The 26,452-nt window shown below is 39.8% G+C and overlaps 1 protein-coding gene across 1 annotated transcript; it reads right to left on the reverse strand.

The window, feature by feature from the left end:
• Nucleotides 1–8,696, reverse strand: LOC116295006 (polycystin-1-like protein 2). The gene is made up of 9 exons (XM_031702704.2): nt 8,571–8,696; nt 8,059–8,184; nt 7,129–7,359; nt 6,493–6,741; nt 5,660–6,400; nt 5,015–5,251; nt 3,066–4,430; nt 2,202–2,370; nt 1–1,880 (listed from the first exon to the last, which is right to left on the reverse strand). Exons 1-9 carry the CDS (start codon nt 8,694–8,696, stop codon nt 1–3), a joined length of 5,124 nt encoding a protein of 1,707 aa, XP_031558564.2.
• Between the last annotated feature and the right edge of the window lie 17,756 nt (nt 8,697–26,452).

Below are 26,452 nucleotides of genomic sequence, written 5' to 3' on the forward strand. Positions count from 1 at the left end.
TTATTTTTTATCGTTGTCTTTAATATTCCCCTTCGTCGAAAAAGCGTTCGAAAACCTTTCCGTTGCTATTCTCCCCAGTACCACAGGCCGAAAATGGTAGTTTTTATCCGCGTGAGGATTTGGTCGAGGGAAAACCAACCGGATGTCATCTTCTGCATTATCCTGGGAAGAAGATGTCACCTCACTTAAAAGACTTGATGCTTTTCTGGGATGATTATAAGAGGGTCTTCTACTTGCTGTGGTTGCAGATAGCGAGGTGATACTAGTGCTTCTTGAGCTATGATTTGCACATCTACTTTCTAGTTCTAGGATAAGTCTCGTGATCTGCAGATCCTCGCTTTGGACATCCATTTCAAGAGATTCCAGAAAAACGTTGATCTTCCTTATGCGTTCGTGCAAGCAAATGACATTCTCTACACTGAAATCTCTAGGAATACTGGGATCTGTGTTTTTGGAGCGTTCCTTTCGTAGTTTTTGGTAACCTGATTTTTGATTCTTTCTCTTTGGGGTGACTTGTAAAATGTCGTTGTTATTAGTTGTTGTTTCAGTGGCCTCTTCAGGGGCTATTTTTATTGTTTCAGCTGCCGCGCGCTCGTTAAGTGAACGCGATTCCTCGACCACCACTTCTGGCATTATTCTACTCGATTTGTGTCCTTCAGCACTCGATATCCTAAAAAGTGACTTGGCTTTCTTCGCAATAAAATCTAGTAGCTGCATCTCTTGCTCTAGTATTCCGAGGTTTTGTTTCTGGCTTGTTTGCACGTCGTTCAGGATTGCTACAAAAATATTCATCATTATCCAACCCATGAATATCATAAATGACATGATATACAACGGGCCTAAAACTCGATTGTTTTGTCGTAGAATCCAGATCTCTGAGTTGCCGCCGATAAACATCTGAAGCTCAGCCACGAGAGCGTTGTAAAACGTCGAGAAGGATTCAAACTCGGGCCCAAATACCAGCATGCCAAGCTGAGCGTACGCCAATAGAATGACGATAAATATTATAGATTGTGGAACGAGGTCTCGTATTGAGATGCGTATACTTGAAGAAATAACTAAGATATTTTTGTCGAGTTTCGCAAGCTTAAGTAACTTAATGGTCGAGAAAAACATTAGAAATGCCATTAATGTGTCCTCTAGATCCGTTGCCAGGACAATGTAGTCAAAGCTCAGGTCCCCGTAAGGATTCTGGTTGATTTTTTGGATGATTTCTGAGGTGTACATTCCCTTTAACAGCTGTAGGATCACTGTAGCGATACTAAAGACGATAATGAATATCTCGACCCCGTTCCATGGGTCTTTGAAGAACGATAACTTCTTTTTGAAGATTTTCACCAAGAGAAGAATAAGGTAAAACAGTACGAAGACTAAAAAGAGCAGCTGAAACGTCAAAAACAGGACGCTTGCAGGATAAAGAGGCATTGAGCTGATTTTATAAGACGCAATTCCATTTCCTGTTGGGAGTTTCTCGTAAAGGAAACTCAAGAAGCTCGCGTATTCTGTATTCACATTAAAAACGCTAAAAACAACCAAAACAGCACTCGATCTTGGCCCGACCCAATTTGAGTTCTGAAGGTCTGTGATAACTCTTTGAGCAATACCAGGTTGGTAGCCAAGATAAGCCATATACCCACCCCCACCGTACACGGTACTCCTGCCCCAGTAGGGGAGGGAGGATATTTCGCTTGCGGTGTGATACCTCCAGGGCTTGGGACAAGTTTCCGGTGTCAAAATGGTTGCATTTGATGATACGTTAACATACTTGACCGCACCCCACCCTGGTAGGTTGACCTTTGTTTTATCTTCTCTTGACATTGTATAGATTGCTACACACGTTGTGATGATGGACGTAACTTTCTCAGGAATGGTGCAATGTCCTGAAAGAGGATTAAAAAGAAAAAAAGAAAAATAGCTCATTTGGGTATTCTCATTGGATGGTTTGTAAAGTATAACGTTGCCGTGTCCTAGGTTCCTGATTGGATAAACAGAATTCCCATTATTTGATTGGCTACGTGTTTTGTCGTTCACAACTCATTTGCGCAGATTTCACATGATCGTAAAAAATGCAACGTTTCCATGTCCTAAGCCTCATTGGGTGAACAGAATCTCCGGTCTCTAATTGCCTCAGCAGATAGCACCGCTGCTGTAATCTTTTTGATTGCCCGGAGTTAACACACAAATCAACTCTCTGTACTCACCTTTTCCCACACGGTTCTGCTTCATCCGTGGCATACCAATGAGTATTGACCGCTTGTCGTTGATATACATCAAGTTATCTTCCTGTTTGTTGTTGTACCACTTCTGCGCGTACAGGTTTGGAACGAGCGTGTTGCTTAGCCATTCAAAAAAAGAGTAGTTGTCTCTGACCTGAGATAAAGGAACATTGTATAATCTTATAATGTGCATACAGTCTAGTCTTCGTCACACTATACATGTTATATTACGTTCATTATATGCAACACGCATTTCTCAACTGACATTTTGAGTTTTAACGAGTTAGGGAAATCAAATAACCCGGAGAAACTGAAACCCTCGTGGTAAGGAGAGAACTCCATAAAAAACATTGCGCTCATACATGTATTTCAAGCAGGAACATAACTCGGACTGAAAACCTCGTGGTGAGGAGGGAACCTCAAAAAAAAAAAAAAAAAAAAAAAAACAACAACAACAACAACAACATTTCGCTCGTTTATAAATCGAGCAGGAACATAACCAGAGCGATGCAAACTCGACCTAGTTGTTTCCTCAACCTCAGAGTAGCTAATATACCGCGTCGCTCGTGCAACTCATGGATGGTATTCAAGTGCGCCTTTGTTTTGTTCATAGAGAGGAATGAGAAGTTACTCAATTGTCTTCACATTTACATGTTTTTATATGGTTTGATTTCTTTGATACTAGTTTCCCTTTCCGCGAATCTTCGCCAGTATATGTACCCTTCTACAGCACATATATGTACGTGCAATACACGTAGAAAGCTGGAGCAAGGAAATTAAAAAACGTCTCCTCGATTGACGAGGTTTCGCGCAAGGAAAGACTGCCAAAGATGTCTATTGTAGCTTTACCTTATCAAATCCAGGAAAGTCGTTTTTTAACGCTGTAGTCAGTAAGTAACCATGCCTCGCTCTTGATCCGTAACACACTACGCACAAAAGAACAAGAAATACTAAGTAGAGAAGAATATCCTTGGCCACGTTGGTGAATCCTTTCTCTTTTGTTCTTAGATCTTTCTGTGTACTTCGTTTTTCTTGTGTTAAAGGCAGAAATTCCTCTGCGTCTTCTCCGACACGGTAGCAACGCGCGGTAGCTGTAATACTAGAAGAATCACTGCTTGAATTTGAACTCTCTTTTTCCTGTTTCTTTTTGTATTTTCTTCGAAGCATTGATAATATAAAAGCAATAAGTACGATTTTGCTTGGTTGTATAATGAATATATCTTGGACGAATGATACAATCATTGAAGTGAGCCACTGATTACTGATATCTGTACCCCACTGCATGGAGTAGAAAATAGTAAACACGGCGGAAACCACGACGCAAGAGAATGCCAAGAAATATGCTAGGACAGTCACAAGGGGAGAACAACGGAACGAACGTTTCCTTTTCTTCCTTAATAAAGTTTCTTGGCTGGAGCTTGTGGAAGGAAAACTGTCAAACTCCATCGTGTCTCTCTCTTCTTCTTTCAATCGTAATTTGCTTGCAACTTTGAAAAGTTGTACGATACAAAGATTTATTGGCGCAACGATAAGGCTACTCTCGATGCCAATAATAATCTGACGGAGACTGACCTGCAAAGGACCGAAGTGGAAAGTTCTTTCTGATTTGCCGCCAAGATTATAAAACATGGCGTTGGTGATCATGGCAGAAAAGAGTAATGACAGACAGCATGTGGCCCGCTGGACTCTGGTAAAGAATGTCCGCGGGCTCTTTGCCACGACTGAGATCCACAGATGGTCCTCGACAAAATCTTTAGTCGTTTGGTCTTTTAGTGAATCACTGAATGTCACAGTTTTGCTCTCACATGCCAGGGTGAGCTCAATTGCGCCGTCATCTTTGACAATGTCGAGCCAGCGGTGACAGGGAAAATTCCACTGCTCATGCGCAGTTGTGTCTCGAATGTTAATCTCGCTTAAGAACCAGGAAGGATTACTTCCGGTAGAGTCATGCCAGACACGTACGTAGAGTAACTGCCCGAAAGAACAGGGCGAGTGAATGACAAACGCGTCGACGTTTCCTCGTCCCAGAATCCTTCTGTCGGGGTAGTTCTCGTGTTTGATGGCTATGACGTCACTGGTGTTTTCCGTGCCGTGGATTGTCAAACCAATGTTAGCTGTTGTACCACTTTGATACCATAGGCCTGTTTCTATGGTTACTTCGTAGGATGAAGTCTGGTGGAATGGTTCTTGATTCAAATCAATTTGGGGACCAACCTAAAAATAAATAAATAAAAGTTTAACATTCACATTTTCAAATCATTTCTTATTGTAAACGTGGCACCTTATAAAGTGAAGCGGGATCCCATGCCCGTAAACGCTCTTTCCTGCGCAAGAATTTCCTCGAAAACGCGGGTAATAGCCAGAATGTATGGGAAAGTGGAGTGTGAAATTTCAGCTATCGCAACTTGCGCAACAGAGCTTTCCTTCTTTTCTAGGGTGAAGACTTTCCAAACTAAAATTCCTTAATCTGCTCCTATACTACTTCCCACTAAGGGGGAACTTAAGGCGCCAAACCTGGGTTTTTAAAGACCTCACGTGCACCGAACTAGGAGTACACACTCGGCACTAATTTTCCCATTCTTGAATTCCATTACAAGTAACATCCAATCTGCTTCGTTTGTTGGAACCCTTAATTATGCAATAGAGAATCTAATAAAGCAAGGGTGACAATGACAAAAGTTTTACTAGGTACATAGATTAATAGGTTGATTTACATAAATTAGATAAAACCTTAAATTAGTACCAGCTAACTGAAATAATCTCAACGGCTAAACTAATCAGTAAACAAAGGTGCTTACCTTGTCTCTATCCTTCTTGTCTGCTCTCCTGCACACGATCAGCACTATCAGATACAAAATGAACAGAGCAGCTACAAAACTAATCACGCCAAAGTTCTTGGTATCAGACAACTGGCTGAATCCGAGGATTACTACATCAAAATCAATGGGGTTTGGAGCGACAAGGAAATCGCCTCCAAATGACGTCAGACGGTTGCATAGGCATTGCAGACTGGTTGGGGAGGACTGGTTGCCAGCCTGGAATATTAATGAAGAAACTGAGATTAGCTAGCGTGTGTCGTCATTACTGAGATCGATTGTTCTATATTTAATAGACCTCTTCAGCTTGGGCGCAATTTTTTCCCATTTCAGAACATACGTCATTTTCTTGAGAATAAGATTCTTTGTTTGAGTTGTATTCATATTCATGTGTCTTCTCGTGCGCAACCGTTAAGCGAAGAAATGATGTTCTAGGAAATGACACGTGGTCTTGAGAATAAGATTCTTTGTTTGAGTTGTATCTATATTCATGTGTCTTCTCGTGCGCAACCGTTAAGCGAAGAAATGATGCTCTTGGGAATAACAAGTGGTCTTGAAATATCCCCATACCAACGCGCGACCTCGACACTTCCTCTTTAAAGCTATTTATTATTTTTGTTATCATACCTGACATCCCTCAGAAGTCCATTTCTCAAGTGTAGGAGACCAGTATAAACAGCTTGTGACGTCAACACTGATTGTTACATTGATGTCAGTCGTCGGATCATATGTGGGTACTATGGTTACATTCTCCGGGGTGGGCGTGGTCGGAGGGTCTTTGATCTCAACACATGACCTCTTTACCCTTCCACCCTGACCCCCACCCCCGCAGGATGAACGTCTAACACGCCTAACTTCGTTTTCTGATCCTTTCCTTTTTTCATATAGCAGTCCTACAATATACGCCCCCTTGTTGCTAAGCACCGAGCCAGGAATGACGACGACGTAAGGATCACGTGTGCAGTCATCTGGTGAGGACTTTAGACAACTTGAGAAATCTGGTGAGCTTGTTTGATAATCAAAAGTCTCCACGGTTGGTCTTCGTCCAAATTTGATGAAAACAGACACAGATATCGAGTCGCCTTGCGGTTTTATTCTCATCTGTAGCGATGAACCTGCGACATTTATCACTATCTTACGGTACTGCATTTGACTTCCGTCACTTGGCTTAAGAAAAGTATTCTCAGCCTCGGGATCTCTCGAAGAGTTTATTTGTTCCCGCGGGATGGTCATTGCGATTGGTGACGTCAGATTGTTAATATCAAGATCTGAACCAGTGACGTCAGTACACGTCAAGCTGATCACAGATGACGTAACGAAGGAGCTTGTGGTGTCCCAGGAGTATGGGTTGTGAGGAGTGGATACGAGCTGGGAAGAAAGAAAAAATGAAGTTATATAGGATTATTATAATCCGCTAATAAGGCAACGGTAGAAGACGTATGCCACCTTATAACACCCACCTGAGTATCAACTGTCGACAGACTGTCAAGCTTGGACCCAAACAACAAGTCAGCAGACGGCAAACTAAAGGTGGTGTTTCCTTCAGATATCTGTGACCCACCCACATCCACCGGCCTGTTCCTGCTCAACACGACTGACATGTAGACTGTTTTGACCACAGCTGGGTTCTCTCCCGCGGTCATACGGGATAATAGAGAGCTGGACACTTGCTTGACCAGGGAAGCTGACCTTTTGGCCAAGGTCTTACTCTGAATAAATAAATATGGAATTTTGGTGTAAGAGTAATGTTAGGTCGGGTGCAAATAGAGAGTGGAGCACTAATATGAATATGGAAAGATAAGAGCAAGTGAGGCGATGCAAGGTAAGAAAGATGTGTAGGGCCCGGGTGATTAGGAGTCTCCGGGTGAGTAGGAACCGGGTGAGTAGGAGCCTCCGGGTGTCATAGACTTTTGGCAAATTTGCTTGAGTGACCACGAAACAATGTCGTATTTGATAGATGTGTTCATACATTCACTGTATTTCATCAAGTCCAGCCTTGACTTGAAGCCATTGTTTTGGGTTACTCAAGCGAATTTGCAAAGGTCTACTGACTAGCGTTTTATCTTGATTCGTCTTATTATCTTTTTTCTTCCTACCTCCTCCGTTACCTCTTGATTGTTCTTTGTCTTATTTCCATCCATATTCTGGTCACTTTTAGATACTTTTGCGCCAATACTCGCGTCTTGTGAGGCAGCCTTCCATATGTTACCAATCCCGTACAACAGATTTTGCGCACCCTTGTTAATCTCGCCTGATTCTTCATCGATATCACGTGACTTAGCGCTCAATACTACAGTCAAGTCACTCAGTATCCCCAGTGAAGAGCTCTGGAAATACAGGCAAAATTCTCTAGTCTGTTTTTTGTGTATTACGCAGCACGACATGCAAAAGCATGACTTGCAATAATGTATTCAGATACTTTTATGTACGTGCTTTTGTACGTTAAAAGCCGCCACACTCTGATGTGAAGCTGGCTGGTTTTGCCAAATAATACGTGTAAAATCTCGTTTGGCAGCAAAAAGCCCATGCACAGAAGTATGTGCATACATTATTGCCGGCGACTTTTGTGCGTCGCACTGTAGGTTAGGTAGAAGCCAAAAAAAAAGTTTCAAGTCTTGCAATTTTATTAATTGTATCCAACAGGAGATTCAGGAATGAGAAGGCAGCCCTCAACGTTCAAAATCTGTAATTTTTGACTGCGTTTGCTTGCTTACAAAACTCTATAGTAAACGTATTTGTTAGTCAAAGTTAGGGTTTCGAACGCGGGGAAAAAAGCTAGTTGACGGCCATTCCAGTCAGATTTTCACGAATAGGTTTTCATCAAATCTTTCATGCTTGCCACACAAGCATATCAAGTGCGCATACCTTTAATGAGCAGTTTGCTGACAACTGAGCCTGCATTTGGTTTCTTAAGCTTACTATTTTGTTATAAGTGTGCGTCAGGCCTTGGAGGACTTCATGCAAAAGTACCCTTTATAGTTTCTGACAGGGAAGAAGGACATGAGACATTTTAATGGCTACCTTACCTGAGTCTTCAAGGACAAGACTTGGCTATTTTTGGTCGCCGAAATGACAACCGAGGAGACTTGAGTCAAAGTCCGGACATTTTGTACTTTGACAGCTGCCATTTGATCAATGATGGATGATACAATCTGTTGATGAAAACACAATAAATAATAGATAAACATCAATGACTGGGTATACTAAACTGATTAACAGATATCCTTCTAGGCTTGGCAGAGGTTTGCCTTGCAAAGAGCAAAGAAAACTTTGAACTGGTGGGGAATCTCTGAGAAACAGGACACTGTTGTCAAGTAGGGCATGGAAAAGCGGGATAAATAATAGGATAATGTCCACAAATGTAATGTAGGATTACTTCAAATATTAAAAATAATTCATTCACACTTTGCATATACTATGTTTGAAAATAATGAAAAGTGACAGTATTTAACGTTACAACCACAAGGGCTAATTAGTGAAAGAAAACCTCAGTACATAATGTCATCTTATTTTCATTTTACCCATCATAAAAGCATACCTTTTCCTGTGAAGAGGTGGACACACCAGTGCTGTCCTGATCATCTTCACCATCCAGCGCATCCAGCACAGCATTCGCCACTTGAGTAGCTCCATCCAAATTACCAGACTTAATGAGGTTCGCCATGCTGCTTGACTGTCCTACGGTCAGGTCTTCTAGGGAAGATTCGACAGTCGTGTTTGCAGAGAGTTGCTGAGGTGTAACCTGTTGGCATGGAGAATAGAATAGATTTTAACTTAGGCCTAGGGCAAATGTCGAACTTTCCATGCACTGAACTTAAAGTGCTTATGAGCCTCTGCACAATATTTTCAGAATTGATTCTTTAGATAGTGGATGGTTGATTGTGAAAATATTTCGTCATTTGAATGTCGGGTCTTTAAGATACGAAGGTTTATATTCCAAATATGTTAATGACTATGATGTAACATAAGGGATCATTTAATATACAACACTGCACTCGTTCTGGAATACAGTATTTTAAAAGCATCACCCTTTTACTAGTGACTCACGTAAAGGTTCTTACGAGTTTGTTTTCAAAAAATGTCCAGCGTTCAATATTAAAAGTTGCCACAAAATAACTCGAATCCCTTATGTTACTTTAATTACATCAAAGAATGCCGCCTCATTATCACCTGATATTCATTGTTTTTAATGAGTTCGGTGAATGGAAAGTTCGACGTTTGCCCTATGCCTTATACAATAAGAAAAGCGTTATGCATTCTGGACTACCTCGGGTGCAACAACCTTTTTGTCAACCATGCCTCATATGGTGTTGTCTATACCAAAGCTAGACCAGAATGCATCTTGCTTCTCGAACTTAGAAGAGGTCCTATAGCTTCTCAAAATTTTGATTTCATTTTCATTTTATGAATGGTTCTAATCTGTTCTGGCGAATCAATGTTGGTGTAGCGATAGTACATCCACCTCTCGCCTCTGGGGTCTCGAATTCGATTCCTGGATACAGCATCACATGTGCTTTAAATTCCTCCCAAAACAAAACCCATCACGCTAAATTCCAAATCGATCATTTGAGTTAGCCGTGCCCTGACTTAAAGATTGACTTCAGGGCATTGTTAAAAAGAAAGGTTTCAAGTGCGCTAAAATATCTTCTTACCTTAACTTGTATAGTAGTGACATTATATGCACCAAATGAATCAGACACCAAGGCTTCAATATTCATGTAGTTGTCTTGAGTTCTTGGGCCCGCGGGTAGCTGACAAGTGGTCGCACCCTCTGCGCCATGGTACAGCACCGCAAAAGCACCATCTGCCTTGCGAAACCTGAACTGGTACTTGAGTGGGGTCTCAGCATCATTCCAACCAGTACAGCTCAAACTAAACGAAGTGACCAATGCCTCGCCAATGAGTGGGAATATCGAGCACTGACCCCCTTCTGGGGGCGAGTTTGTGGTGAAGGTGTACTCGCTATAGCTGGAGGAGAACCGGGCGTACTGACAGTGACGGTGCATCGGTATGTGGTTCCTCCTTCAAGCTGATTGGCTCGCACCACGAAGCCAGGGGAGGAACGTTTACTCAATAACAGAGATTTTACGTCTTCATTTTTTTTCCAAATTGAATCACCTTTCGATCTAAATCCTGTCTGTTTGTAAAAATTCCATGTATATGTGGTGTCCAATCGGCAGCCATTTCCTTGACACGAGACCTCTAGGCCAAGTTTTGAGGAGGGATTTACGGATGTGCCACAGTTGGTATTGCACCTGACGAGAAAGTTAACAAGCTAATTATTACTTTGAAGTGTTCGTAGAAAAAGCATTCTTGGGATTCGAACAGACTTGACAGATATGATATTCTGGTATAGCTGGTGTACACAAATCAGCCATGTTGCGGTGTAGATGGTAATATAAAAAAAGAAAAAGGAAGAAAATTTGTTGTTAACTGTACAGCAATTGATGGCCCTCATGACGTCAGGTCGGCTCGACTTTGAATAGAGGAGATACAGTATGGATGTAAAATGGTGTCGATCTTTGTCTGTTCGTCTCAAACTATACCGCCAGCACCCCTCCCCTAGATCCGCCCCAAACAACTATTGTGATATTTACCTTAGAAGAATGTTTGGAGGATCCCCAGGTACAATGCCTATCATTTGAACTGCTGTAGTTGTCCTGTCATCTTTACTAACCAACACTAAAAACTGGTATTTTCGATTCACGGTAAGAACTCTAGCCCTAACTGTCAATACCATCTGGTTATCTTGTGGCCTAAGCCTACCAATCCCAGTCCCAAAGCAACCAGCTCCGCTACTAGGAGTCTGGGACACGACTGGAAGGCTGGTTAAATTATCTGAAGGCCAGTTTTCTCCTTGGACGCGGCACAGCCATGTAAACGTCATTCTGTAGTTTGAACGTCCTACATCCGGGTCATATGATCTTGACGCGTCGATTCTGATTGACTGGGAGAATCCTTTCCGCACCAGGTTCCCGCCAACGATTCTTGCAACCAACGGCGTTGCTACTATCTTAATCAACCCATAATCTGACGTCGTTAGATTAGCAGCGACATCGTCAATAGATACACCTAATCGTACGATATATACCCCATAATCTAAAGAGTTTTTTGAGAAGGTGACTCGACTTGATTGGTTATTGACAATCATATCTGAACCAATAGCGTTTCCTTGAGCGTCAGTTGGTGTGACAGTCCATTTAAAGCCGTAGATGGCGTCTTTACTAATACAGCTGATGCCTGACACTTTACCTTTGATAGAATACGAGCGAGAACGTTGAACAGAAACTAAAGTTGATATACTTTTCGTTAGTCCTGGGATTTGTACTGACGGAACGGAACAGTTTTTGTTGACATCTGAAACTTTAGAGATGAAACCACAATGAGTTTGAAGCAAAAACAACAACAAAAGCAACCTTTAACAAGTTGTAGTTCTCCTAATATTTTGGAAGGAGTACATTCCTATTGGTGAGTGTAGTGTGACGTCATTTGTTGTCTTGGCAACCAGAGTCTGATTGCTTTATTGCAGAGGTCACGTGGACATTTCCCGTCATTTTGGATCAGTGAGAACTGATGAAAATTTGGAAGGACGTTGTTTTTTTCAACAAAACAAAAAGAAAACGACACACATGGAAAATTAATCAAGTTACAATGCAAAGATAATCCAAGTTTAAGTGTTAAACAAATTGTTAGTATTTTTATATCGGTTAAATTAACTACTGGCCATAGGTATATATGTAGTGACTGTACCTTCTTTGATGACAATGAAAGATGGATCAACAGTAAAGTTACCAAGTGTGCCATTCTTGATAGTGTTGGTAAATATTTGTTTAGCTTGTTCTTTGATAGATACTTCTACCTGACCGGACACGTGGGTAATCACACTACCGGGCCTGAAATACACAGAATTACGTCATCCCATGGGTGATTACGTCATACCATGGGTGATTACGTCATACCATTGGTGATCACGTCGTACTAGAGCAGTTTTCGTATGACTGTGAGATGCTCACGGCACGAACACGGTCGTAACACGGCAAGACATACCCCAGCCCAATCATATTGCACGAGAATTTACTCTCCATCCAATCTAATGCCCGAAACACGGCTTGTGGTGGACACGGTCACGCCAATGTCACGGAACTTCCAGACCAAAAAAATCCCCAAATCAAAATTCTAGAAAACATCACGGTCGCGGCAAGGCACGCATAAGGCACCGACCTTTTCACAGTCATACAATGCAGTAGCGATGAAACTGCTCTATTGGTAATTACGTCATACCTTTGGTGATTACTTTATATCACTGGTTACTATTATTGTAACATGGTTACCAACCACTGTTTTGTACTTACTCGAATAGCTGCACTTTGAAGTTTGTTGGGCTCTGTACTTGATGCTTTTCGAATACTGAATACATCTGAAACAGTTCAATAAGAAAAAAGAAAAGAATTTACTAGAATAGTCTCCTTCATAGTTCCCTGCATCATCTTTAAAGGTTACGGTGCCTGTGCATCGAAGCGAGACGAACGGTGAGCTTGCAATGATAGAGACCTTTTATTAACGCCTTGGACAATTATTCACATGCCTATATCATTGCAAGGTCGCCACCATTCTTGCTTCGATGTACAGGCATGGTGCTAAAATATATCATAATTCATTGAAGAAACGTCTATGTAATATAACTACCTCTGTTACAACTTGTTTAGACAGAGACCGGAATTCTTCTGAGCTTTCATTCGTCAAACTTAAACTAAATTTTACAGACGTCAGCTTGAATGTACTGATAAACCGAATCTTCGGTGGCTCGTCTGGAATAATCTTGACTATCTGACTCGCAAAGCTTGTCTTCTCGCCTTTGATTATCTCAAGTCGAAATTCATAGCTTCTGTTTACAGCTAGAATACCACCGCTGATAGTCAAGACCTTTTGGTCTTTCTGTGGTGCAAGTCTACCGATCCCAGTTCCAAAGCAACCGTCTCCGCTTCCGTTAGATTGAACTACTATTGGTGCACTGCTCGCGTTAAATTCCGGCCAGCTTTCCCCTGACTTACGACAAGACCATGTAAAGTTCATTCCATCGTAATTCCTGGGCCCTACCTCCGGGTCATATGACTGAGAGGCGTCGAGTCTGATTGGCTGAGAGAATTGACTAGTTACCAGTCTCCCCCCAACTATACGAGCAACTATTTGTGGTTTTGTTATCTTGATGATTCCAAAATCTGAAACAGTTAGATTCCTGTCATCATTAGATATAGAAACTCTCAACAAAACCATGTAATATCCGTAGTCCAAGGTACCATTGCGCAAAATAAGCTGATTTGATTGGCTAGTGACATCAATCTTAGACCCAGTAATATTCCCTTGAATGTTCAATGGTGTAACGGTCCATCTAAAGGTGACGTTTCTTACTTGGCTCGTACAATTTGTCACCAATAGTTTTCCTTCGATAGTGTGTGAGTAGATTCGTTCGAAAGTTGTTGCAGTAGGAAATGTCTTGCCAAGTCCTGGGATTTGTACGGACGGCGATGAACAGTTGTTATGCTCTGAAACTGTAAGAAAGGTCTAGTTATTAAATATTTATTATGTTGTGACTGTGCAGTGGCACGGTAGCAAATAGTCTCAGATTTGGAAGCCACGCGCGCGCGTTTTGGCGCGAAAGTTCCTGCGAAATACACAGGAATTCCAATCAATTTAGTCTTACTATCCATCTTTATCTACAGGGAATTTCATGATGTAAATGCTATGGTAGTTTGATTCTCTAGCTCTTTCAGTCATTTCAAGGATATTAATATATTTTTAAACTTTGAATTTAAAAGATAAAGAAATAATATTCAAGAGAATAGCATGCTGCCTGAAATGGGAAGGTGAAATGCTCGCCTAATTGAGTATGAATGCGTCGACTCTTGCTTTGCATAAAACCCAATCTTACCGTTGGTGGTAATGGAGTATGATGATGGATCCAGAGTAAAGTTGCCAAGGCTTCCATTTTTGATGGTGTTCATGAAAATCTCTTTGGCTTGCCCAACAAGAGAAGATTGTACCTCACCAGACAAATGGGTTATAACGCTACCAGGCCTGGAATACGTGAAGCAGATAATCAATAATATTAGTTAATAATTTAGCACTCTCGTCTGTACAATGGCGCTAATAAAATGTGTGTCGTTACTTACTCAAACTTTTCAACTTCTAGATTTTTTGGAGCTCGCTGATCGCTTGTTTTGAACACTGAATACATCTATAAATATTTGAAAAGAAAAATATAACGAGTTTGGTGCATTGGTTAAGGACGAGGACAAGGACAAGGATCAATTTCCATACCTCTGCCACTACTTGTCTAGACAACGACTGAAATGCTTCTGACTTCTGGTCAGTCAAATCAAAGCTGAACTCGACTGAGGTCAACTTGAAAGTGCACATCATTTGAACGCCCGGGTCCTCATCTGCATCCATAATAACAATCATAGAGTCATCTTATTCTAATAGATTCCAATTCGATCTATGATTTAGCCCTCACCTGACTTATTCATTGTTTAAGGATTCGTTGAAATGTGAATTTGAAATTTGAAAGTAGTTTTTAAAACTTGTTGATTCATCTCTTTTACCTGGTCGTACTTCTGCACTTGATAATGATGACATGATTGTTGCAGTCGGACTCGACATGAATGTCGACGATTGCGTTACTTCCATTGCTGTTGTCACGTTGGGCGTGGTGGTCGTCTGCAGAAGCTGTGTTGATGCAGTTTGCATAGGCTGAGGTACTGACGTCGGTGAAGCTCGTAAACTAATCATACCGAAGCGAATGTTAGTAACGTTACACTAAATTATACGGCCCCTACATCGAACACCTGTTTAAAGCGACCTTTTGACCAATGATCAATACATTTGCTCTCAGAGTACAGTACGGTACAGTTACGGAAAAAGTACGGCAGAGTGGATTTGACGGGAACTTTCGTGCGCGCACGCTCGCCCTTTAGCTACCCAGAGGCTTTGCACCATCATGTGATAGATGCCATGACAGTAAACACAACAATAAAGTCTTTTTCCTCTGGGAAAACATTAATTATTTTTCATGTCAATCAGATTACACCAGATTAAATTGCTCCTACCTCGTATCATTGCTGCCAGCTGGCTGCCATCACTTGATTGTGCAAAGCCTTTATTTAGCTCTAAGACTAGTGTTACGCCGCTGCTCTTGGATTTATCTATATTCAAGATCTTCAAACATACTACTTTGATGTACTTTTCCCTGACTTAAATCAGCCCCGCCAGAGGTTATTTCAGGTACGTATATCAATAACATTTGAATGCTTGATGGTTTTAAAGGCACCTACCTTGAAATAGATGTCACATTTTTGGCTCCATGGCCAAGGTACAACTTCACGGTCTTATATATCTTTACACCATTGACGTTTGTCAGAATATCAATAAAAATGTCCTCGTTGCTTGGTAATCTGCCGCCCTCGAGGAAAATTCTAGGATCTGTGGTGTTTAGCAGTCCTGGGCCTGAACCAAAACACCCTGGAGAAGAGGCGTTGTGCGCGGGCTGCCTGGGGATAGCTAACGGTAAGTTACTTATATCCTTTTTGTAAATAAGCACAGGATCACGTGACAATCGGCAGTACCAATAGTATTTCTCCACCTCACTCGAGCTTTCTTCAGCACAGCCTTTGGGATAGTCGAGAAAACCCTTAAGCTGCAAAGTGAGATTATAGTTCCATTCTAAGCCAATCAAACTTGACGGATTGGACGATACACCAATGGATGGGTTTACGCGCTCAATCTTGAAAAACCCGTAGGAAAAGCTAACGGCACCTCGCACTTCTTTCAAGCTAGTATTGAGCTGTACCATGTAGAGGCCATAAGCTAGCATTCCTGGCTGGATCCATGGTCTAGATGAATCCCCCAAGGATCTTACGGGTCCATTGACACGATGGATTGTAGTGTTAAGAGGATAGACACTCCACCGATACAGTGTTTGATTAGAGATTGCTGGACAGGAGAGCGTGACAACTGATGTGATGGGATACGACTTGGAGCAGAGCATCGCGTTTGGTAACGTGACAGACTGAGAAAGAAATACTGACGTGATTGGAGGAAAACACGTGATGTCAGCAACTACAAATAAAAAGGGAGGTCGTTACCTTACGTTAGGAAATAAATAAAGTTCAGAAAGTCACGTCAATGTAGGGGCGTAACCAGGGATCTTGCAGGGGAGGTACACAGGCAATGAATTGCAGAACCAAAGAAAAAAAATGGTAACCAAAAAAATTTACAGAACCAAAAAAAAAAAAAAAAAGGAGAAGAAGTAGAAATAATAGAGGAGAGTGATTCTTAAGAATGCTACCATATGCAGACGGACAGAAGTGGTCTTCATTTAATCAAAAAACATTTACATGCAATTTTAAAGCAAATGGAGATAGATGAGCGGACCTTAAGCTTTTATGGGGGGGATGCACGTGCACCTTGTGCTCCCCCTGGTTACGGCCCTGCAATGATGGCAAAATCCAAATATCACTGTCATCGGATGTTGTGGTTGTAATGTCAATCCTGTTGTCACACAGTTTCTAATGCCAACTTTGAGATCACGTACATAATGTAACGCAATATATCCGTGATATCACACCCTTACTGTCACAGTAATACCTACTCTTCCCTACTTACCAACTACTTCCAAGAAACTGGCTGTAGACTGAAATATGGAGGTGGTAACATGTTGTAACGCTCTTTTCACATTAGACATTGTGTCAGTGCCATTGATATTCAGCAAAGACACTTGTGACACTACACTATAATCTCCTGAAGGCCTAACACAACAACGATCGATGTTATAGATTTGTTATGGCAAAACGAAAAAGGAAAGGGCAGGATATGGGGACAAGGTTGATAAAGCGGAAAGGAAGGAAGGAAGGAAGGAAGGAAGGAAGGAAGGAAGGAAGGAAGGAAGGAAGGAAGGAAGGAACGAACGAACGAACGAACGAACGAACGAAAGAACGAAGGAAGGAAGGAAGGAAGGAAGGAAGGAAGGAACGAACGAACGAACGAACGAACGAACGAAGGAAGGAAGGAAGGAAGGAAGGAAGGAAGGAAGGAAGGAAGGAAGGAAGGAAGGAAGGAAGGAAGGAAGGAACGAACGAACGAACGAACGAACGAACGAACGAACGAACGAACGAACGAACGAACGAACGAACGAACGAACGAAAGAGTGAAGCCAAGGAAGGAACGAAGAAGTGAAGCCAAGGAAGGAAGGAAGGAAGAAAGGAAGCTAACCTGAAGTAAACATCTTTAATCTTCCATATTCCTGTCAGGTCAGTCGTTACATTATAGATCTGCGGAAAGATATTAAAAGTTACCTGAGCTTCACCTTAGTGTTCCACACATGACGCATGTAACTCGTTTAAACCCTCCCCTACCCCCCCCCCCCCGAAAATCTGCTCAGTAAAATAACTCCTTGCGCCACGTCCCAATCAGTACGTCTCGCATTTGCAGTGCGTCTTGCAGTCGTTTTATAATCTTATCTCCTTACCCTTGTGTCGATGATGTCAGACCACGATTTGTACATGTCAGACGATTTGGACAGCAAGGCAGCATCCAATGGTTGGTTGATAACAATCGATAGGTTAAAGTTGAGTTCTGAAGAAGAAGGTAAGTAATATTGAGTGAAATGTAGCTTCTATGTAGCTCTGGGAAGTAAGATACGTTTTTATATAACTCATCTGGCCATAGACCACTTTTTAAATTTTCTTGGATGATACAAGTTTAACAGGAAACTACAGAATACTAACTTTATTTATTTCTATATCATATTTATTAATACTGTATTATGTATCTGTAAATTTGATGTGTATTTCACCAAATGTAATAAAGACTTAAAGGTTTGCCAAAAATACTCTGTGACTCGTAAAAATACACAGCCGTATCAGATGCTGGCCGACTGATAACCTCTATATACAAACACATTTACATACACACACACATATATAAGATTCCAAGATATTTAATGAGGAACAAGACGCATATCTGAGTGAACTCGGGCTTCCTAGCAGTAAATCGAAAGAATTCTTCGTGAACATTGTCACCCTTTTAGATGGTGCAAAGTCTGTGCAAAATCACGCGTGCTAAAAATGTTGAGGGTGTTAGACTCCATATTATTCATTACTGGAAACAGTGACGAGTCCTTCCTCATATCCGCCATTACTCAAGCATGTGCTCATGGCTGATTCTACGCATGCGCATAGACTTTGATTTGACGCATGCTTCTCAGGGCTTCGACAGCGATTTGTGACTGAAGAAAGAAAACAACGAAGCCCAATTTATACCTCGGGCATTTCTTGGAAATCCCGAGTAATAAAGGATGACATAGCCTCGTATTTTGTTAAACACGTACCAACAATGTAATAAATATCTTGCGCAAAATTTCCACCAGTCCCATTAGTACATTTGTTAGATGGTCCGTATTTGTTATAATTAGTAAGGGCCCCATGCCCAGAGAAGCAATAGACTCGTGAGAAGAAGATCTGTAGACCAAAAGCACGATATCCCTTAAGGCTGCTTCGATGAGCGCATCTTCGTACAGGATTAACCGGGTTGGTGTAGGATTCCAGATCTTTTTCCAAGGCGCGTATTAACTGGTCCTTGTAACATCCAAGATGACGTAATGGAATCTCTGAATGGGAAGAAATAGCACAGCCACTGATAAAGAGTTTGGTTGACAAATATAAAGAACGGTTGATGATGGTATTTTAATGTGTATGATAGTAAAATGACATGGAATATAGTGAGTATATGGAATACACGAAATATATGGGATACACTACCAAAGGTACATAAATGTATATAACGGCACTATTAGGCATAATGTGATGCACAACATATAGCTTATATGGGATGCAGTCGTCTAATGGAAGAGTGCTTGCAATAAGTTGCCTGTCGGTTCGTCTGTCTGTCCATGACATATTTTTCTACGCTCATTCCGAGTAATACCTTCAGAATTGTACGATTTGCCGTCACGACACTGACTGACGAAGGTTTCGGTATATGTCAATCAAGGCGTTTCCATGGCATTACATAGGCACGTGCTCTTGAAAACTTTGTGTTTTTCCTTTTTAATAGACCATTTCACGGATCCCGTTACTCAACCTCAGCTTCGTCAGTGTGTAATATATTCTTTAGAAATTGCCTACAACCTGTGAAATTTTTAAGTGTTTCAATTGTTCGTTGATGTGTAAATTCCTTTCATTACTGCAGACTGTAGTCAAATTCTAAAGAATAATTACGCGCTGAGATGAGGCTGAGGTTGAGTAACGGGATCCGTGAAATGGCCTATTCCCTAACGACGTCATGGAAACATTTTGATTGACGGATGGTAACGAGAACGAGCTGTCAATGAAAGTACAAACCCCCTCATTTTGAAGTCGTTTTAACAAAAAACTGAACTGAATTGAAACAGTAATTTCAACCCCCTCCTGTCATTAGATTATTGATTGCCAATTCTGCTCAGTGATAATCCTCTTTAAAGCCACTTCAATCAGGGCTCCCCGCCTCCATTTATCACTTATTTTAGTAATTCACCGTCACTATCTCATTAGGCAAGTTAGTGCAGCCCCGAAGCTCACACGTTGTCCACCTGTTTCATTCTAACAAGGTTTATATAATTGGATAAATAATTCATCATGAAATGTTCTTTTTACGTCGTTATCGGCAATCATGTGAAAGGCCACTTGACAAGCACAAAATTCTTAATAATTACTTAAAGAAAAATAATCCAAAAAATCTCCAATTGTTAGTATAGATAAATAAAAGAATAGATATCTTTGGTGAGAAGGTTTGCAAAAAGTAAAGTGAAATGCTGGGAAACGATGCAAACGTGGTCATGTCTGTCGATTACGGAAAAATAACGCGATGCTTAATCTGTCTTAAAAGATTACGTCTTAAACCATAAATGACTTTTCTACTAATCAGTATACTTATTTTTTTAATGTCAGCATTTTTTTTGAAATATTGGTGGAGGAAACTTTGTGTTTTCTTTCTATAAAAGTGATCTCATTTCATACAAGTTTTTTATTTAATTTATTTTTTTATATACAAGTTTTATTGTTAAATTTAACTTTCGTGGATTGAATTCCATGTTAGGACGAAGTGGTTGGATAGTACATCTATGCACATGACTTTCCGCTAATGTTTAACCACTTTATTAATGACCTTTTTGCTGTGCGATAGATGTCTATTGTTGTGCAACAGAACGGTTAGTAAAAAGGAGCTTAAGTTGAATAGTCATACGGAACCGTCTCTTGTGAGAGAACTAGAACTAGAACTAAAACAAAACTTACCTTCAGCAAGGCTGGAAAGCATCAAGGTCTATAAATATCGAAAACAAAAAACAAAAAAATAAGTGCAAAATAAATGAACTTTCTTTTAGTTCTAAGCGATATAGTTATAGCGCTCTATATAGTTATAGAGCGATATAGTTATAGATACTTTCTCGTTGTTCCTCGATTAAACCAGTGTTTTATTTATCCGATAGCGTTTGCAAAAACACGAAAAAGTTCGTAAAGAGAAAATACAAGCTTCAATTCCTACCTTAATGACGTAAAAACTAAAGAAAAGTGTGAGTAAACTCGACCAACACTGGCTTGCATTTGTCACATGGCTGAACTTCATGACGAAACAGGGCGAACTTGACAAACTCTTTCTCTTTTTTAGGACATTTTTTTGCTGCTCTTCGCCATTGTTTTTAAAGATTAGTCTTTAAGTCTTTGCTTTTCACGAGCAATTGGGTTATACTGATCTCTCTCTAACCGAATGGAATCTTGAAGTTTGTGTTGTTCTTGTAGCTGGACAGCCAAGCAGCTTTAATGCATATTAAACTTTTATGATCTATTTAATTCATATCTTGGAGATTATCTATTATAAAAATAACAATTGCTTTAATCGCCTCATTACAATTAAAAAGATTTGAATTTGTATTCAGGTATTTGCCATAAAAGAACAACCTCAATCAACACCACCAACAACAAAAGGGACTAAAAACAACGATTTCTTGGATGTGACAACGTCAAACATGAGGTCATTGTCGGAACTTTTTCTCGCTTGGATAAGTTCTTTAATAAAGTTTTAAGTCAATGAATTATAAATCGGTCATGGAATGTTATGGCTGATATACACTGATAATAGATCGACACCCCAGTCACATCAAAGACCATGAACCCTGAACCGACGATTGCTTTTTTTCATTTGATTTTCATATGACGTCATAGCTTGCTAATTTTCACAGTCGCCATGTTGGATGAATTTAACAAGACTTGCTATTAGTCGGTTTTGTTATATCATCCAACATGGCCGTCATATCGTTTTTTATATCATCCAACATGGCCGCCCTATCTTTTAGTTATATCATCCAACATGGTCGCCTTGTCTTTCGTTATATCAACCAACATGGCCGGCTTGTCTTTCGTTATATCAACCAAAATGGCCGTCTTGTCTTTTGTTAAATCAACCAACATGGCCGTCTTGTCTTTTGTTATATCAACCAACATGGCCGCAGTATCTTTTGTTATTTAAAGCGCTTCTCAATCACACGCGTGAAATCGTACAATAGACCTATCCCGAATTCGCTTGACTACTGACCACGAAACAATGGTTTGAAGTCGAGACTGGACTTGATTCTTTTATTCATCAAGTCCAACCTCGACTTCAAACCATTGTTTCGTTACCAGTCAAGCGAATTCGGGATAGGTCTATTTGCCATACATCGTGACGAAGTAGGTTTTGGTGGACGTCAATCAATGCGTTTCCATGACATTCCATAGGCACGTGACCTTAAAAGCTTTGTGTTCTCCGACAATGCTGGGAAACACTTTGATTGGCGTACACCAAAATTCTGTTATGTCTCAAAACTTTTTTTCACGATTTCGCGCGTGTGATGGAGAAGCGCTGTAATTTTCTCGACTGAAAATTGAACCAGCAATATATATTTTCTTGAAAAAAATTTCCAGGTGGGTTCTAGGTTTTCCAGGCGGGATATAAACAAATTTAATTTATACACTCAAATACTCACTTGTAGTTTGTTAGTTCCACCAACGGGTGGACGATACCACGCTCATTCCACGATAGGTACTCATGCCGTTTTCGTATGATCGAGTGGTAAAGATTCGAATTCGTGGTTGTAATGTAGCCGTATCTTATCTTTATAGCTTAGTCGTAGATATACGCGTTGGTTGCATTAATTACTGGGAGACGATGAAACGATTTCGAAGTTACGGCATGTCGTACTGTGCCTGTCTCACGTCTGAACCGAAAACCACCAGTCTTAGTCTTATACGGAAATATGAAAATATTTACTCCAACCGTTTGTTCTAAAAAAAGCTGGGGAATGGGGGAAGGGGAAGGGGGGAGGGGGGTAAGGCAGGAGGGGAGGGGGAGGCAAAAAAACAACAACAACATTTGAGTCGCACAGGACTTTTACATTAAACAGAAACAAACATTGGAGGGGTTAATTCTTATACGACAACGGACAGGGGGGGGGAAGAGGGGGTGGGAAGAGGGGGGGGGGGAGAGGGTTATTTAGTGCTTCCTAGCTATTTTGTCTGTGGCAACATTGCCCTTCTATCTTCTCGTACATGTATTTTGCTACAATTTTTTGGATTTTGTTATTCGGGTTGATAAGATCGAAAATGGAATTTATCATTTTCACTTAAGAGTTCAAATTGTTTGTTCGTAATCGTAAATGTGTTAATTTTAAAGCGAACCCCACCATCCCTCCTCCTCCTCCCCTTCCACCCCTTCCAATTAAAAAATGAACGGACTCCTTAAAGGGTTATCACCAGCAGATGCGAAAAGAGTTTTAAAATCCTATTGCAACGAGAGGGACTGGAACATTCGTGAATCGAATTTTAAGATATTCAAAAGTGGCGTCAGACTATATTTGACCTTCAGGACAAACTACAAAGCATGATGTCATTGGAGCCAAACAATTAGATGACGTACATAAAAATACTATCCGTTTACAGTTGGACGCCATTTGCTTGGCCGATAGTGGTCTGGGTAAAACGACATACGCACGTAAACGGTCCAGCAGGTTTATTGCGCATGCGTTTAAGGAAACTGATGTCACTGAAGTAACCTGTGGTTTAAGCGTTTTCTTTCCTTGCTATTATGCATCCCACATGTAAAAATCAGTTTGGCTTTCCTCATATAAATATTCGTTCAAGGCTATAGTATATTGTAGTGAGGTCCGGACTTGTGAGGGTTACCCCCTGATTTCCCCTCCATCCAATTTGACCTCCTACACTTTTATCAAAATTTTCTTTCAATTTCTAATATTAATTGAAAGGTCTCGATAAAATTGGAGTTTTTCTCCGTATATAGAGGACAACAAAGCACAGTTTTCATGTTAAACAAGAAGAGAATCAGATCGTAAGAAGAGAATAATGCTATTATTTTACTGTAAGTACGAGCAAAATGTAGTCTCGTACAAACATTATACAATCAAAATTAAGAAAAAACACAACGAATACTACGCTCCATTTTGGTACTGCCAGAATGAAAAAGAAAGCATATGTATTTGAAGACGCGATCCGGCAGCTACTGGTACACACTAAGACAAACACAAAGGGTTTTTCAAATGCAAACGTGGCGAAGGTAGAAGATACAAACTACATTAAAATATGAAGGCGAAATATAATTTTTTTATTCGTATATTCATTTCAGTGACAATCGACTTCGTTTTCTTTCCAGTTTTAGGAGCTTGACAAGGATCGATTATTAAGCTAGTGCGTTTGTTTTAGGTTTATGAACTGTAATGATATGCATAGACGCGGACTCGGGGAACCCCCTTTCAATCGTATCTGTCGACTCATAAACAACGTCACGCAATACTAATTGCTTGGCTAATATCGTCATTCTACTGTTGAAACCTCTAATTTAAATACTAACATCACAATATATATATATATATATATATATACGAGATCTTTTTTACTGTTTTATTCATCTTTTAGAAGAAATATAGTACAGTATAGAGAGCACCATGGCATCATGAAAATGACATATGATCGGCTTTACAAGGAATTCGCTGCAAAAGCACTTTATTGGCTTTTCGTCAATATCCATTGAAATACTAAAATCACAAATACGAGATCTTTTTTAACGTTTAGTTCATTTTTCCGGAGAGAAAAAAGATGCTATAAAGAGCTTTAATAACAGCGACATTTGAATGGCTTTATCTAAAGGAATTCACTGCAAAAGCACTTTATTGGCTTTTCACCACAATATCATCAACTTGAATATTATTACCGATTTATATTATGCTGATATGGCAGATTGTAGAGTGACGTAAAGTATGCGGAATTTTTCCTTCATTGGAAAACCTTATTTCCGGTTAAAATTTGTATCGAAACCTCTGATTTCAGTACAATTCTTCGTATAACATGAGGAAACTAGAAGTTGGTGATAATAGTGAATACATCTTCTTACTTCTCATAATAATTACACTTCAGTGGTATTGCTCAGTGACGTCATAACGGATAACAGAGTACATGCGCAAATATGAATTAACTCATGTAAGGAGGAAAAAGCACCCCACACGGAAGAATACGGTTCGGTTTTCCTTATATAAATAGTTTAACAGACCTTATATATTAGAGGTCCGGATAGGAGAGGGTTATCCATTGAGCCCTTAACCCCTCTCCTAACCATCACGACCTCATCATTACTTTTCTTTGCTTTTTCATTTTTGCTTTTTATTTTTATTTTTTCGTTAATAAGGAAATTGAGTAAACTTTGACATACCGATTTCAATAAAGGATAAATAACAAAAATAAACAAACAAAAACAAAATATCAAAAAAACAAAAAAATCAATTGAAAAACTATAAAACATTAAAAGAAAGAAAGAAAGAAATAAAAATAAATAAGTAAATAAACGAACGAACGAACGAACGAACGAAAAAATAAATAGATAAATAAATTTAAAAAAAGATAAATAAATAAATAGATAAATAAATAAATCGAGAAATAAATAAATAGATAAATAAATAAATCGAGAAATAAATAAATCGAGAAATAAATAAATCGAGAAATAAATAAATCGAGAAATAAATAAATCGAGAAATAAATAAATCGAGAAATAAATAAATAGATAAATAAATAAATCGAGAAATAAATAAATAAATAGATAAATAAATAAATCGAGAAATAAATAAATCGAGAAATAAATAAATCGAGAAATAAATAAATCGAGAAATAAATAAATCGAGAAATAAATAAATCGAGAAATAAATAAATAAATAGATAAATAAATAGATAAATAAATAAATCGAGAAATAAATAAATCGAGAAATAAATAAATCGAGAAATAAATAAATCGAGAAATAAATAAATCGAGAAATAAATAAATAAATAAATGAATAAATAAAACAGAACTCATGATCTAATGGAGAATTCCCTTCAAGAAAGAAGCTTCAACAGTGCTATTTAGTACTCAGCAGTGCTAGTTATGGATTGATTTTTTAAAATCTTATTATATACACGACAGTCGTAAAGCAAAACTTTTATAAGTTTACCAAATGACCAGCATGATTGCCGTGATTGAACGACAATTAGGGCCAAGTGACAAGTTTAAAATTTCATTAGTTTTGTGTCTATAATAGAGAGTATGCCACGGCTGTTTCAATTCAAATAAAAAGCGACATTAGGTTCCAGGAGCACGATTGACCGAAATTACGCGGTCAGCTGCACCGTAACGAGGCTTTTAAAATGGCGCCGAGAAGGATCGTTACTTATGAAAGAAAGTGGTTGTTTGCGTACCCTGGTCCCAGAGCTTTCTCGTTTTTTTTTTTTCTCTGTAAAAAGCGGCAACAACGAGCTGCGAAGCAGCGAGCCGCGAGAAACCTCTGGTCACGACCGTTGAGAATCTCACTTTCATGCCATCAACTTATGATCGTCGAATTCTGATTGGATGGCTATTTTAATCAGTGTACGAGAAATATGATTGGCTGGATTAGATATCTATGGGGGTAGGGGCTGAATGATTTTGTCACGTCAATATTTTTGTTTGGGGAGAGGGGTCAGACTTTTCGTGCCATCGGACTATATCGTCATTATAGCGTCTTGTCAGCCTGAAGTTTGATCTTTAAAATAAATCTTACAATCTTATCTAAAGTCTATAGTTTATAAATATTGCTGGTTTATAGTTTCAATGACGGTTTTGATATCCAGAGAACTATTCGAGAGTATCTTGAAGTCAATTCTCGAAAGTCGTTTTCCCGAAATAGAACAGCTATCGGCTGAGCAAAGCAACGCTTTGTTTGGTCTGTTAAACCGAGAAGATGTCTTCGCCGTTTTGCCAACCGGTCATGGCAAGTCAATCATATTCCAACTACTGGTCGACTTCTGTAAGGAACTTAATCTCAGAGGCTTTCCTTAC

This window comes from Actinia tenebrosa, unplaced genomic scaffold (assembly GCF_029948245.1).
Source record: "Actinia tenebrosa isolate PJP-AT-01 unplaced genomic scaffold, QUT_ActTen_1.0 PGA_scaffold8__29_contigs__length_14323225, whole genome shotgun sequence".
In the NCBI taxonomy this organism is placed as follows: domain Eukaryota; kingdom Metazoa; phylum Cnidaria; class Anthozoa; order Actiniaria; family Actiniidae; genus Actinia; species Actinia tenebrosa.